This window comes from Scaptodrosophila lebanonensis, unplaced genomic scaffold, assembly GCF_003285725.1.
Source record: "Scaptodrosophila lebanonensis strain 11010-0011.00,11010-0021.00 unplaced genomic scaffold, SlebRS2 tig00000136-arrow-arrow-pilon, whole genome shotgun sequence".
In the NCBI taxonomy this organism is placed as follows: domain Eukaryota; kingdom Metazoa; phylum Arthropoda; class Insecta; order Diptera; family Drosophilidae; genus Scaptodrosophila; species Scaptodrosophila lebanonensis.
This window is the reverse complement of record NW_022060586.1, coordinates 279,697-295,200: the sequence shown is the minus strand read 5'-3', so window position 1 is coordinate 295,200 and position 15,504 is coordinate 279,697. Positions and strand designations below refer to the sequence as shown.

Here is a 15,504-nt window from a genome sequence, read left to right as displayed (position 1 = left end):
CGAGCTTTGTTTCTGGGTTACAGGGCTCACAAATGAATAGTATGCAGAATACATATATACATGGCAAGTGCAAGTATATAAGGCTAAGAGTGCAGATGTTCATTTGCTTCCTTTTAGTACATATTAGATTGCTTACAAAGTTCTTATCTGTTGGAAATAGTTTAGCCCTAGCTAGGCTTCCATCACTTAAAACGCAGAAATATATGAAATGTGTGTATGCATTATATTCTAACGACTTTTGTTTTTCTTTTTGTTTTCTACATTTTTTACATATCTACAACATAAAACGTACGTTCATCTGCTGCTGCGGTACAATTCGGAATATTTCGTTTTTAGGTTTCATTCTTTCAAGGTACATAATATCGAACTTTATAACTAATTTACAAAAATCCTTATAATATAAAAAATAGGTTTTAAATGTATGTTACTAGTATTCAAGGGCTACGACGCCATTTGAATTTGCAAGTCCTAGACACTAGTGGCAACAGCTACTGTTAGTTTTGTGATGGCAGTTGGCCGCCCTCTTCCTCTTTCTTATTGCTGCCCAATATCCAGTCCACGAGCGCCATTGAAGATGAACGCAGTGATGTTTGCGCTGTTGTACACAACGTCGATAAGAAAGGAAGGGGAGAAAGTGAAAGAAAATGATAAATACAGAAGAGTGTTAGAGAGAGAGAGAGAGAGAGAAGAGGATTATATAACTTACACAGATCTACTATTTCACTCGACTGCTGCTGAGGTGCACCTATGGGTGTTGCTGCTGGCGACGTTGTTGCCACTGTTGCAGTTGTTGGCGCCACTGAGGTTGTTGTGCCCTGCTTGGCCATATCCTTCTGTAACTGTATCATTTGTTGTAAGCGCTGCTCGCGTTCATCGACAATCGCCTTGTCTTTGGAATGCTTCACCGTCTGCAGCTCGGCAAGTCTGAAATAATAGTATTATGTAATTTGAGCCGTTACTTTTTAAGGTCACCTAAGTCTGTTTTTACACGGTAGATTGATTCCGGAAAGAACCGTGAAAAAATACATTTACAAGTATCATATGCAAAAATGGTGATTGGTTCCTTATCTCTAAAGCCTATTAAAATCCGTGAAAAACGAAGGATTTATGTCTATTTTATTAAATCACATATATATAACGACCCAATGGTTTCTAGCTGTTTGTCTGTGTGTGTGTTTTTATTCCTTTATTTTGTGTTATTTTGAATCGTACTAAATGGAATAAAGTCGTGTTACAATATACAAAATTTTTAATTTTAAAACCGTGTAAAAAACAAGTTGGGAAGCTAAAGTCGCTTGTCCCGACTATGAAATACTCTGCACATACAAGTATGCTTACTATGATTATAGAAATTAAAAAAATTATATTTATGGCTATAACTTCCTGTTAAATCCGTCTATCATAATGAAACTTGGCATACGGACGCATAATCACTTACTGGGGGTATTCGAAATTCCAAGAATTACGGGAGTTAGAGAAAATCACGACTTGCGATGGAGAGGGGGAGGGAGGGAAATTCCAAAATACACATTTTCTGCGTCTTATAGTGTCCGAGATATAGGCGATTATACGAATGGAAAATCGGGTAAACTCCCATAGGGGCAAAAAATAAAACAAACTCGTATAGCGTACGCACATAAGGCATCTTTGTGCAAAATTTGGTGTCTCTATCTCTTATAGTCTCCGAGATCCAGGTGTTCATACGGACGGACAGACAGACATAGATCGACTCGTCTTGTCAGCATGACTGCTGTTCAAGAATATATGTATATAGTTTGTGGGGTCTGCCATGCCTCCTTCTGCCTGTTACATACTCTTGTACATTTCATGTACAGAGTCTAAAAACTGATTTGGGCCGTAGAATGTAATAATTGATTTAACAAGAAAGGAATGCTAAAGTCGAGCAGGCTCAACTCTTAAATACCCTGTACCACCCCACAAAAAAGTAATTAAATTAATTAATTAATTAAATTTAATTAATTAACTAAATTAATTTAATTAATTAACTAAATTAAATATAAAATATTCCATGCATGCATACATACATTTACATTTACATCAGAATCGTGCCTTATGCGTGTTTGTGTACTTGTACATATGTATGTATGTGTGCATTGGGCCTGGTTATATGGCTATAACTTTCTTTCCGATCATTCTATCATAATGAGACTTGGTATACGGTTATATAATAACTAACCTAATGTGACTACCAAATTTTAGTTCAAAATTCCAAGAATTACGGGAGTTATAGAAAATCGTTAATAGGGGGGGAGTGGGGGGGTGGATCAGAAAAAATGAACAAACTCGTCCTTTCTCGGTCTCAGGAGAATCTGTATACCAAGTTTGGTTATTCTAGCTCTTATACTTTCGGAGATCCTTGCGTTCATACAGACAGACAGACGGACAGACGGACAGACAGACGGACAGACGGACATGGCTATATCGACTCGGCTTGTCATGCTGATCAAGAATATATATACTTTGTGGGGTCTACCAAGCCTCCTTCTGTGTGTTCCATGTGCACTCGCACAAAACTAATATACCCTTGTACCCTTTTGGGTACAGGGTATAAAAATCGCAACTGTGAAGTGTGTATATCAAATACTATCGTCCTTCCCCTGCTTCGCACGGGTATTTTTACAAAAAAGTTTAATTTTATAACACACACATACAGGGTGCGCCATCTTTTATGTCGGTATGTAAATATTGAATAACTTTGTCATTAGTGAACCGATTGACTTGAGTAGACCAGTGTTGAAAACCTCAGTTCAAGAAATTGTACAGAACCAAATTAAATAAAAATATCTCATACTTGAAAATCGGTTGTTTATTTTCAAAGATATTCAATGTTTACATACCGACATAAAAGATGGCTCACCCTGTACACCCTTCTTTTTGCTATGACTTACTAAGAAGGAGTAAAATTGATTTTGGATATTATTATTTTAATGATTTTTTTTTCGTTTTTACATTTTTTTGTTATTATTTATTAGGTCAAATAAATTGATTTTCAGGAGCTCCGACCCGTGACAGGTCAACATACAGTAAAACATTGCTTTCGTATGTCGATCCCTACTAATTCGAAGGCTTGGCCTTGGGGCTACAGGAAATTGAAGCCATATAAATGATCAAATGGGATCATCGGTATCCCCGTTATATGATCTAGTTGACCAGTTGCTGGGCCTGCAATTCCTTAATAAGCAGCCTCGTCCCATTGCACATGCTTGGAAGGCTTTAATTTCTCAAAAGCATGATTGCAATTCCAAATTTTACCGTCAATTCATGTGGCGGCAGTACGAAAGGGTTTAGTGAATTTAAATGTCTTCAATATTAATCACGGTGCCGATCGATTTGTAACCTTTTATTTGGCTGAGGGCTTTTGAATAATATTGCCTTAATATTTAAAGTGAAAATGTTTCGAGGATGATTATGAACTAACGGCATGCTATTCAGGAGTTTTTTAAGGTAATTCTTGTACACCTTTGGTTACATTATTGGCGTTTTAGTACGGATTCTATTCTTTTTTGCAAATATAATATAGCCCATGTTAACCGTCGAGTCGAAACTACACTATCGCAACAGTGAAAGAATCCATTAAATCGGTCCAGTAGATTCGGAGCCTTTTCAATTCAAACAAACAAACAATCAAATCTTTCCTCTTCATAATATTAGTATAGTACATAAGATAGTATATATATTAACAAAATAGTTAACAACTGAAGGTATTTGACAAATTTGATTGAAAAATGCCAAGAATTACGGGAGATACGGAAAATCCCCAATATCGGAGAGTAAACATATCAGTAAACATATCAGATGCCTTATATGTACAACATTTTGTGTTTCTATCTCTCTGAGATCCAGATGTTCATACGGACGGACGTAGAGGGCAAGATTGACTAGTCTTGTCATGCTGATCAACGATTATATATTTTGCGGGGTCTGCCACGCCTCCTTCTGCTTGTTACATTTTCCACTTCTCGCAAACCTTATATACTCTTGTATCTTTTAAATACAGGGTATAGAAACACACACACACTTACTGGTCCTGCATAGGAGTTTGATGATTCTGGCTGTGATCAGAAAAAATATATATACATACTTCGTGGAGTCTTCGCTACTAAGCTACCTTCTCGAAATTACATACTCTTACATTCGCACTAATACACTTTGTCTTTGGGTACAGGGTATATAATTCAGTCCTATTGCTAGACCGATTGGTGGTTTTCAGCAAGTTTCGAATTTATATCTATGTTAATGTTGATCTTGCGACCTTTTTTTTCCCGCTCACTCACTTTTGCTTTAAGTCGCCCCCGCTGGTACTGTTCACCGCTGACAAATCACTGCTGCTGCTGATCTTGCTGGGACTACCGGAGCCAGCTGAGGATGAAGCTGTGCCGCAGTTGCTGCCTACACTTGTTGCACCTGTTTTTGCAGCTAGAATGGACGCTATAACATTAATGTGTTAATTTAGAAATACATCCATTAGGATTTTACTTACGCTCCACATCGCTGGCACGGACTCGTTCGGCTTCTAATTGACGCAATGTGTCCGATAGTTTAAGTTGCAGATGGTCGCGCTCCTCCAGCAATTGCACCAGTTCGAGTATCATCTCCTCAACCCGCATGTCGCGCTGGTGCACCATCATTAGCGCATTGTCGAGGTCGGCTTTCAAAACGTACTCGGGCAGTGAGTCCCGCGTTCCGGTTGTGCCTGTGACGGCTCCTCCGTTACCGCCGCTTTCGCTTAGAGTGTTATGCAAGCGGAAAGGGTCATATTGGGCGGCCAGACGCGCATATTCCGCTGATCGTATGGCCAGCTGTTCTTTCAACGTAACGATCTCCATTTCTTGCGTCTCCAGTGCCTTTTGCATATGTAGAAGAATATCATTTGTTTCTGTAGCAACCGCTTCGCTTGATTCGGGCTTGGGCGTCACATAGGAAATTCCCTGGGTACTGTCCGCTGTCTTTGCAGCTGCCTTCAGAAACTCAATCTGGGAGAGGAGCTGACTCTCTATTACTTGGAAGTCAGCCTCGCGTTGCGCGAGATGTTGCTCCCATCCCTTAGCCACCTCGCTACATTTTCGCTCCACAACGGCTTCCCATTGCTGATTAATCAAGATATTGTCCATACTTGGTGGCAGGGATTGAGGCTGCGGCTGAACCTGCGATTGCTGGAAAGCGTCTAGCGATTTGCGAAGCTCGCTGATTTCGATGTTTTTGGTGTCCAGCTCAAGTACCGATTGTTTCATCTTGTCCTCCAATTCCAGTGCAGATAACACATGATTGTTGAGAATTTGCAATTCCTCTTCCATGTCGGCCTTTTCCTGCTCGAGCAACCGGTTCTGCATACGCATTTCATCTAGTTGGAGTTGCAGCGCACTATTGGCCGACTCGGTTCCAGGAGCCGCTTTCTTGCTCTCCTCCTCCTCTTCTTGCTTTTCCTCCTCTAATTGCTTGACCTGCATGCGCAGCAATTGTAGTTCTTGGTTTTTGGTCAATATCTCAAAAACTAATTTCTCTGTCTGATCTTCCCGCATCAGTTCCTCAATGCGCTGTTTAAGGTGCGCAATCTCTGACTCCCTTTCTTGGAGCTGTGTCACTTGGTCATTGTTTATGGCTCCTAAATCGGATGTTTGGGCTGCCTTTGCTGCCACAAGTTCTTGCTCCTTGGCCTGACACTCGTCACGTAGTTGAGTAAGCTGCTGTTGGAGAATTTTTAGTTCGTCACTCTGACGCTGCACATTTGCTTGGAGCTTATCGCGTTCGCTCATCGCTTCACTGGCAATTGTTTGGGCATGCTGTGACGTTTGTTTCTCATTTTGCAACAGTGTCTGCAGCTCTTGCCACTCCGCATGGAGTTCCACGTTTTCTGCCTGCAGATCATCGATTCTGCTTTGTAATTCATCCACCACAGCGCTGGATACTGGTGTTACGGCTACAGCTGGGGTTGCGTCATGTTTTATATCCTCTACGCCCCAGCTTTCGAGCTGATTGAGTTTGTCCTGAAGCTCCCGTATGCGTGCTTGATACATCTGCACATCCATATCCTGACGTTCTTTTAGTTCGGTCATGCGATCATTGCCGGCAGTCAACACATCTATGCGCTTGATCAGTTTTTCCTTCTCCAGCGCTTGCTGCTGCAAAAGCTCTTCTGTGCGGCTCTGCTTGGTCTCGTGGAGCTGAATCTGATTCTTCAGCTCCTCAATAATGGCATTGTCCAATTCATTGAAACAGCTTACAGTGTCCGGTACTGTTGGAGTCGTAACTGCTTTTAATTTATACTCTTTGACACGCTTCATCAGCTTGGTCACCTTCATTTGAAGATCTGCCTTTTGTTGCTCAGCTGCTGCTAGCAGACGTTGTAGTTCCATCACACGTTCATCGTTCTGTGGCTTGCTCGACGACTGCTCGGCGGCCGCAGAGGCCCAAGGATCTTCATCCACTCCCAAATCAACCACTTCTTGCTGGTGTTCCGGATGACAAATGTATGCCTTCTTTGGTATAATTACTTCTTCGACAACAGGCTCCGGTTGCTCTTGCCCAAAATTTGTGGCCAACAGATCACCATCAGCGCCAGATTTGGTCATCGATTCGCTATTCCCTTCGCCAAAAAACATGTCTAGTGTAGGTGCCATTTTGCTAAAATCCGGCTGTATCATTTTGTCAACGGCCTCCAAACGCTCGCGCTCCTCTATGCTTGCTCGCAGTTGAGAAATCTCCTGATCCCGTGATCGCAATTGATGTTCCAGCTCATCAAGGCGCACCTTCAGTTCGGCTACATAGTTTTCTAGTTGTAGGCGTTGCTGCAGTTGTTGCCGCTCTAGCGTAGCAGCTTCACGTTGACGCTCCTCTTGCTCAGCCAGAGTCTGATTTCGGGCCAGCAATTTGGTCTCTAAATCCTGAGCATGTTTTTCAAGATCGGACACGTTGCGCTGCAGATCCTCAATTGTGGGCTGCTCCAAGTTATCAGCATGGCCCCCATCAAGAGGAGCATTGAGCGCAGGGCTGGCTCCCAGTGTCGTTGTCGTTAGACGTGGTTGTACAATCTCATCAAAAGGCGACGGACCGGCCATATCGTTACCAAAGAACATAGCGGGAGCAGCAAGTAACTGCGGGGGCTCAACTTCAACTGCTACGCCGGTTAATTCTGCATTTTCGTTGCTTTGAGAAGGTGCTGATGTCGTAGCGCGCTCATAGTGTGCTACTCGAGCCTGCAACTCTGCTAGCTGCTCTGCCAGACGTTTGTTCTCAGTTTGTATGTATACCTGGTCGTCTGTTTGATTCTGGCCCAATGTGTCAAGCTCTGCAATCTGCTGTAACAGTACTTGCAGTTCCTGATTGTGATTGGCACACAACGTGTCGATTTGGGCACGAAGATTATCCGTTTCGGTTTTGTCCTGCAATGCTTGCATTCGCAGCTCTTGCAGCTCAAGGACGTCCTGTTCAGCATTATCCTGCTGCAGGCGCAGATAGCTCAGCTCGCGATTTAGTGAAGCTAACTCCTCGTTGCGTTGCTGCAGCTGTTCTTGTACCCGCTCCAACTGCTGCGTTAGCTCACGGTTTTCGGCCGTCGCACGTTCCATGTGGGCGCTCAAGTCACACTCTAACTCGTCCAGTTCAGTACTCTTTGCTGCCAGTTTGGCATCATAAACAGAACGCTGACGTTGGATCTCAGATTCTCGAGCGTCAAGCTGCAGGCGCAGCTCCTGCAACTCCTGATCACTACGTGTGGTAAGCTCCTCCCGTTGCGAGTGTATCTCAGAGCTCAGTTTTTCATGCATGGCCAGCAGCGTGTCATGGACACCTTGAAGTGAGTCCAAGCGCTGTCGCGCATCTTCTGCCTCCTCGCGCGCCTCGGCCAGCTGTTGAGTTTGACTGTTGTTGAGCTCACTCAGCTTAGAAAGTTCAGTGCGCAGCAGTGACTCTCGCTCCTGCTGCTCGTGAGCTTGACCCTGCAGGGTCTCCTCTTTTTGGTGTAGTCGCTGCTCTAGGGTCGCCTGCAGCTGAGCCTGCGTTGTTATTTTCTCTTCCAAATTTGTCAACTTACACTTAAGGTTATCGTTCTCGCCCTCTAGTGAGTCTATATAGGATCTGTCCTGCTGCAGCTTTGCCTGAATACCTTCGTGCAGGGTTTCCAAACGGACAATGGTCTGTTCAAAGGCCGCTTTTTCACTGTCATACTGCTCGACTAGACGCTCATGCTGCTCCTGCAGCGCCACATGCTGCTCAACGGGAATCATCTGGTTAACATCCTCCTCTGATTGCAACCGAAGCTGGCCACGTAGGTCGTTTACCTCGCGTTGAAGATTCTGTATGGTGGCATTGCGTTGTTTTATGAGTTCCTTACATTTCTCAAACTTAGTCGTTTTCTGCGCGAGCTGACGGCGCAGATCCTCAAGCACTTGATCATTGGCTGCTCCATCGCTATCGCCGGAGCCTGCATGGCGCGTTGTTTGCATGGCAGCCTCTAATCGCTCTCTCCATTGCCTTTCCGCCTGTTCCCACTCGCGGCGCAGCTCTGTATTGGCATGAACCGCATTTTGAAGCTCATCTTGTAGACGCAATAACTTGGCTTGTTGTTGATTCTGTTTTTATGAAGAGAGAAGAAAGATTATATGTATTAAGATCACAACACAAGAGTTCTCAACAAACCTTAACAAATTTTGTGGTTTTATAACAAGTACGAAATTTGAATAAGAATGAAATGATAAAATTTAGCGCAACCGACTTTGGCCGACTCTGTATCCACTTCTTTATTAAATTTAACAAGTAAAAAAGCTAAAGTCGGGTGTCCCGACTTTGAAATACTCTGTACATATGTTTACAATAATTATAGAAAATAAAAAAAATTAAGAAAATAAAAAAAAAAATTTGATCGATTTTACCTCTCTCGGTATTCGAACTCACGTAAAGGGTGTATAATTGCACATTTACATAGCAATTGCGTCTGTGTGAGTGTATGTATGCCTATGCGCATCTATTCGTGTCTGTGTAAGCATTTTCACAGTCAACCAAACAGCAACATCAACAACAGCCGCGGGCAGCGCTTGAGCAGCGCTGCAGCAGCGCTGCATCAGCAAATATATTTATGGCTATAACTTCTTGTTAAATCGGTCTATCATAATGAAATTTGGCATACGGACACATAATAACTAACTGGGGGTATTTCCAAAATTTTAGTTCGAAATTCCAAGAATTACGGGAGTTACGATTTGCGGGGTAGAGGGGGGAGGGAGGGGAATTCCAAAATATACATTTTCTGCGTATTCACATAAGGCATCTGGGACTAAAAATTTGGTGTTCCTAGGTCTTATAGTCTCCGAGATATAGGCGATTATACGAATGGAAAATCGGGAAAACCCCCATAGGGGGGAAAATCAAAAAAATAAAACAAACTCGTATAGAATACACACATAACGCATCTTCGTGCAAAATTTGGTGTCTCTATCTCTTATAGTCTCTGAGATCCAGGTGTTCATACGGACGGACAGACGGACAGACAGACAGACAGGGCTAGATCGACTCGTCTCGTCATGCTGATCAAGAATATATATACTTTGTGGGGTCTGCCACGCCTCCTTCTGCCTGTTACATTTTTCAGCTCCCGCAAACCTAATATACTCTTGTACATTTCATGTACAGAGTATAAAAAGGTCCAATGGTATAGTTGCACTCGTTTGGCTACTATTCATATGGTTAATTCAGGTAATTAAGTATTTAGGAAAATTTTATTTTACATTTATTTATTATAAACCGATCGATAAAAACAGAATGATAGAGTCGAGTGGGCTCAAGAAATTTACAGGAGTATATTAGGTTTGCGGAAGGTGAAAAATGTAACAGGCATGAGGAGGCGTGACAAACTCCACAAAGTACACCGAGCCCTCGCTTAACACGACATCTTTTAACACGAACTTCGTCTAACACGATTAAATATTTGCTACCTTTTCTCTTTTAATACGATGAAAATCTCGATCTTTCAGGATAGAAGTTTAAAAATATTTAAAAAAGGAAGCCTATTACTGTAACCACCTTGTCTCGGTTAACACGATTTCGCTTAACACAAGGTTTTCTAGGAACGCAACTCTCGTGTTAAGCGGTGTACATAGTATGTACATATATGCATATATTCTTGACCAGCATGAAAAGACGAGTCGATCTGGGCTTTCAGCCTGTCGGTCCGCATGAACACCTGGATCTCAGAGACTATAAGAGGTATGTACGTATATGAATACGCAGAAAATGTGTGTTTAAGAATTTTCCTCCTTCCCCACTCTCCCGCTATTCATGATTTTCCATGGCTCCTTTAATTCTTGGAACTTTTCAATTATACCTGTAGTTTGCGATTATGTGTCCAAGTTTCATGTAGGATACAGAAAATTATAAGTAAGATGTGTATACATACCTCCTCTTCTTGGGATTTAATAGATTTCTGATCGCTTTTTTGTATCTGTTGCTTTTGATCATGACTGTCCAGATTGAGTTCCTCGTAAATTTTGGATATTGGGGTCTGCTTTTGCTGTAATTGATGTTCCGTGTTAAGTAGCAGCTGTACACTGGTAACATTAGGCAACTCTGGCTCCGACTTTATTCCATGGTGGTCGCTCTCCTGAAGCATCTTGACCTGCTGCTCTAATTCTGTTATTTCCATGCCCCTCTTTTTCAAATTCGCCGCGTACTTCTTAAGCTTTTCTCGCAGTTCTTTATTGCGCGCCTCGCTAGCCTCATACGCTGTTTTCAGCTCGTTCATTTGAGCTTCCAGTTGCACTTGGCGTTCGGAGAGCACCTGAGACTTATTATGCTCAGCATCAAGCTCACTTAGCGCTTCGGCACGCTGCTCCAAAGTCTCGTAGAGCTCCATGATATTCTGATTCAGTGAGTCGATCGTCTCCTGCTTATTTGCCAACTCAATTACTTGTTGCGATGCTAATGTCTTGTTAATCTTAAGCGCCTCACGTAGTTTACTGCACTCCTCGGCTAGAGCCGCCTCTTCTCCTTCACCCTCACTTCGACGCTGCTCAAGCTCCGCCCGCAGTGAAGCCAAATCTTCATGGCACTGCTGCAGCTCCAATAGTTTCATATTGAGCTTGTGCTCACTCTCACTGTACGCCTCAATGAGCTGTTGTTTTTGCTCCGCCACCAGCGTTTGCAGGATTTGCATCTCTGCTTCATAGGTCTCGTTTTTGCCCTCGAGCTCTCGGCGTACGCGCGTCAATTGCTCCACTTGCTTTTCGTGTGCCATCTCCTTCTTGTTCAATGTGTGATCGAACTGTTCCACTTGCAACTGCAACTGTCGCAGCTCATCACTCTGCTCGGTCAACTGTTGTAGACGTTCTGCATGGGCATAGTTTGCTTCGCGCAGCTGATTGCCAAGTTCCTCGACCGTGACCTGCAACTCAGCCACTTTTAATTCCGCCACCTTTTGTTGCCGATCTGTTTCGATCTGTGCATCATACGTTGCAATGGCCAAGTGCGCAGGCAGCGGCTCAGGCTCTTTACTATCCTCGTGATGATCGCGCAGTTCACTTAACTCTAGTTGTAGCGTCGCCAAAGTTGCCTTAAGTTCAGCATTTTGTGCCGTCAGTTGCTCGTATTCGGCCAGAGCCTTGCCATTAGGTGCGGTCACAGCCACTACGGTCTCAACTACTGTGACCGTTTCCACTGCATTGCTGGCCTCTTTTACCTTCTGCAGTAGTTCTGTCAGCTGGGTATGCACATTTTTGGCCTCTTTGGCCAACTTCTTGGACACATTGAATTTAGCATTACGATCGTTGGCCTTGCGGTAGGCCTGCAGCTCACTATTTAATTTACACAAGGATCGTTCGCACTTGTCGAATAGCGCGGTGCCTTCGCCACTGTCAAGGGCAGCCACGACTTCTGAAGATTTTTGCATGGAACTTAGCTCTTGCGTGAGATTGGACTTGCCCGTATTGGAGTCACTGCTCAGCTGTGATTGAGACATCACTAGCAGCTGCTTTTCTCTCTGCACATCTTCAAGCTCTTGCTCTAGCTTGCTTTTTGCGCTCTCCAGCTGCTGGGCCTCGCGTGCGTATTGCTCCAGTTTGGACTGCAAGTCCACGTTTTCTGCATTGAGGTGCTCCATTCTCTCCAGTACCTCGCGTCGTTCCGTTGTGAAGAGCTCTATCTTTGCTAACAGTTCAGCACCTTCACTCGCTTCAATGTTTGTGTCCGTTTGCGTTAGTTCGCTGACAAAACTTGGCAGCACCACAGCATCGGGCACACTACCATCGTCCTCCTCAGTCGGTGGCCTCTCGTCGCCCTCACTAACTGGTCGTCGCTTATTGAAGCGCTCTAGCTCAGCTCTTTCCTGTTGCGTAGGTCGCTCCACGATCTCAATAGACTCCGCTGAAGATGATGATTTGCTCAATTTCTCCAGCTTATCTAACAGCTCCATGTTTTCGTTTATGTAGTGCGATAGCTTCTTGTCTAGCTCCTCCTTTTCATTCTGTAGCATTTGAATCTTCTCCCTCTGCTCTTGCGCTTCGGATTCCAACTGTTGGACGCGTTGTGAGAGTTGTTCTTCTAATTGCACTTCACTAATCTCTGACTCCACGCGTGCTGACTCGCTGCCCTGCTGAAGCGCTTTTAGCGCTTGTTGCAACTCTAGTTTTTGCTCCTCAAGTAGGCGGATAGTTTCTTGTTGGGCTACACCAGTAATACTGGGCGTAATCTGCTCATCCTCCTCGCTACCATTGTTATCGTGCATTTGCACCAGCTGCCATTGGCCTTTCTCATCCTCTAGCACGGATACGCGTTGTTGCAACTCGTTATTTGCAGCGGTAAGGCGCGACAGCTCCTTGTGGAGCTCGCTGCTAGTTTTGAGCTTCTCCATTTGCTTCTCAGTTTGCTTGCAGCGCAGTTTAAGCTTGATGTTAGACTTGTTAGATTCGTCCAGCTTTTGTTTTAACTGTTGTAGCTCCGCCTTGAGTTCCTCGCTGGCCTCACTGACGTCTATGTCGGAGGCGGCAGCTAAGAAAATAGGCTTACTTTTAGTACTTTGCGCCAACTTCTCTTCCAGCAGCCGCAAATTAACATTGAGCACATTCAGTTCGGTTGTCTTCTCGGCCAAATCTTCCTCTTGGGCATTCAATTTTTGTGCACGCACTTCTAGCTCCACACGTTGCGTCTCTATGATAGCTTCTAACTCAGCCAGGCGTTCAGAAACCATGGTATCGGTTACGTCTAGCTTTGCACTGACATTGGCCGCATTCTCACTACGCAGTTCCTCATGCTGCTTCTGTAATTGTTCAAGCTTCTGTTCAAGCTCTTGCACTTGCTTGGCCAATTCTATGTTAACCTGCGACTCAGTGCTGCTGGAGGATTTGCTACTTTTTTCCTGCTGCGGCTCTAGTTCCAGGTTTTGTTGCTTTTCTTGTAGTGCATATAAGTCCGACTCCGTGGTGCTAAGCTTCTCCTGTGCTTTGCACAGTTCTTCTTGTAGTTCACGGCGCGTCGTCTCCAGCATGTCGTTTATATCTTCAAGCTCACTATTTCGCAGTCGCGTAGCAGCAATCTCATTTTGCAGATGCGTGTTGCCACCGCCGAGCTCAGAGGTTTGGCGCAGCGTCTCTAAATCCTCGTTCCTCTCCGTGAGTGTCTTTTGTAGTTGTTCCTTACACTGCTCTAATTCTTCGATGCGATTAACTTGCTTTGTTAGTTCGTTACGCAGCTCGTTAAGCTCTTGAGTCAATTCCTGCTCTTTGCGACTTTGTTTCATCTCATTGATTTTAATTTTGTTTTTCAACAGCTTCAGGCGCCCCTCGTCAAACTGCTCCCCCGTCTGCTGTTTCAGTTGTAAATCTGCCGCCGAGCGATGCCGCGACACTGGTACATTACCGGATGGCTCCGCCGTGCGCAAATCCGTCATCGAGGAGCCCAGCTCACCCGTTGTGCTAGCTAGCGAAGATTTTACGGACAACAGAGATTTTGCAATATCTCGCTTGCGCTGTTCTAGCAATGCTCGATTCTGTATGGTGCGTTGGGTAAGCATTATCAGTTTTTCATTGCCAGTGACCAGTGGGGGAGATGCTGGCGATATGTGGCTTCCAGCAGCATCTTTCGTTTTTGTTGTTATCGGTGTCGAAACATTTCGTTGAGCCATTTCGTTAAGAATACAGTGCGAGTCTGTCGATTCATTTCGGCTTGTACCTGAGCGCCCCTTGAGTACCGTGAACTTCTGTCCTAGTGATTTCAGCGATTCCATAGAGTCGCTCATACTGCTTTTGCGGCGACCACCCTCGGTTTTTCTGAGGGCCTGCTCACGCAACGCCGAAAGTCGTTCCTGAGGATAGTATAGTACACATAGGAATCATAAATTTTCTGGATTGGTATTCACGGTTACCTGTTGTTTTGACAAATTCTCGCGTAAGCTGTCCAGGCGCCCCTGGCCACTTCCGCCCCCAGATGTGATAATCGAAAGATTCTGTAAAAGAAATCACATTTAGTAATCTCCTCAATACAACCAAGCTAAAATATCCACCCACTTGTAACAATGACAAATCTGTGGAGCTGCCGGACACACGAATTTCATCCACATCGTCGTTGTTGCTCAGATCCTGCTGAAATGTCCAAGGTAAAGAGATTGAACGATTTAATTTTCCATTTAAGAATTTACACGACATACGCACCTCAACCATGGAAAAATCTAGGGAGTTTTCCAGGCCAGCATCCGTGGTATTATCTTGCGACATTCCGCGCTCCAGTTTACAAACAAATAGTACTAGCTAAATACCAGAAACGAAGAAATAAACCAGTAGCTACCTCCAAAAACATGCGTGTTTAGTAAGTTTCGTGCTTACTATCGTCATTGACTGCAGTTTGGGGAAAAGGAAAAATGGCTAAGTTATCTGAATGCAAATGATGAGGGCTGTTTGTGGCATAAGAAATTTAGAAATTCGTGGCACTGACGTGTGCGACTTCTTCGTTGTGTGAGTGCACGACCTGTGGGTGAGCCTGCTTGAAGCAATTATTTTGTAAACTGAGGCTGATGTGCAAATCAATGAACACTTGATGCACCTCGTTGAACCATAAAAAATTGCACACGACGCGGACCATCCCACTTGCAGTAACTTAATACTATTTACCAATTATTGTATATCTACCAACAAACACTAAAATTCCATGTCAGCAGTAAGTGTTGACTAAAGGGAGCAGTGCTGCACAACTCATATGAATACTCTCAACTCAGCTGTTTATAAAAAGCTGGGAAGCACTGAGGTGAGTAGAGTTGCCAGTAAATGAAAGTACAAAAATGTCTCTAATTGATGTAGCCAGACTGAGTTGCCGCACTGTTAAATTAATTGTAATTTACCCCAAGATATGGTCCGTTAAAAAATTGAAAAACTGGGCGGACGGATAATTAATTGCGCGTTATAGGTAGTGCGGTCACTTTCTTACACAAAATGATATTCAACAATGATCGTTTATCACCCGAGCAAATCAAGGCCTTCGCATAGTTTATTGTTATAATACACTTGAAGG

At 43.9% G+C, this 15,504-nt stretch overlaps 1 protein-coding gene across 3 annotated transcripts; it reads right to left on the bottom strand.

Annotated features, from left to right (window-relative positions):
* Window positions 1-202: 202 nt before the first annotated feature.
* LOC115629178 (protein lava lamp) lies at window positions 203-14,852 on the bottom strand. Of its 3 annotated transcripts, none has more exons than XM_030525552.1 (8): window positions 14,652-14,852; window positions 14,508-14,582; window positions 14,366-14,446; window positions 10,409-14,305; window positions 4,502-8,588; window positions 4,296-4,449; window positions 707-924; window positions 203-595 (listed from the first exon to the last, which is right to left on the bottom strand). In XM_030525552.1, the coding sequence occupies exons 1-8, from the start codon at window positions 14,712-14,714 to the stop codon at window positions 495-497; spliced, it is 8,676 nt and encodes a 2,891-aa protein (XP_030381412.1). In that variant the 5' UTR covers window positions 14,715-14,852; the 3' UTR covers window positions 203-494. The 3 variants fall into 3 exon arrangements, with proteins under 3 accessions (XP_030381412.1, XP_030381415.1, XP_030381414.1); XM_030525555.1 differs by having other exon boundaries at window positions 4,296-4,437; XM_030525554.1 differs by having other exon boundaries at window positions 14,508-14,579.
* Window positions 14,853-15,504: the final 652 nt, after the last annotated feature.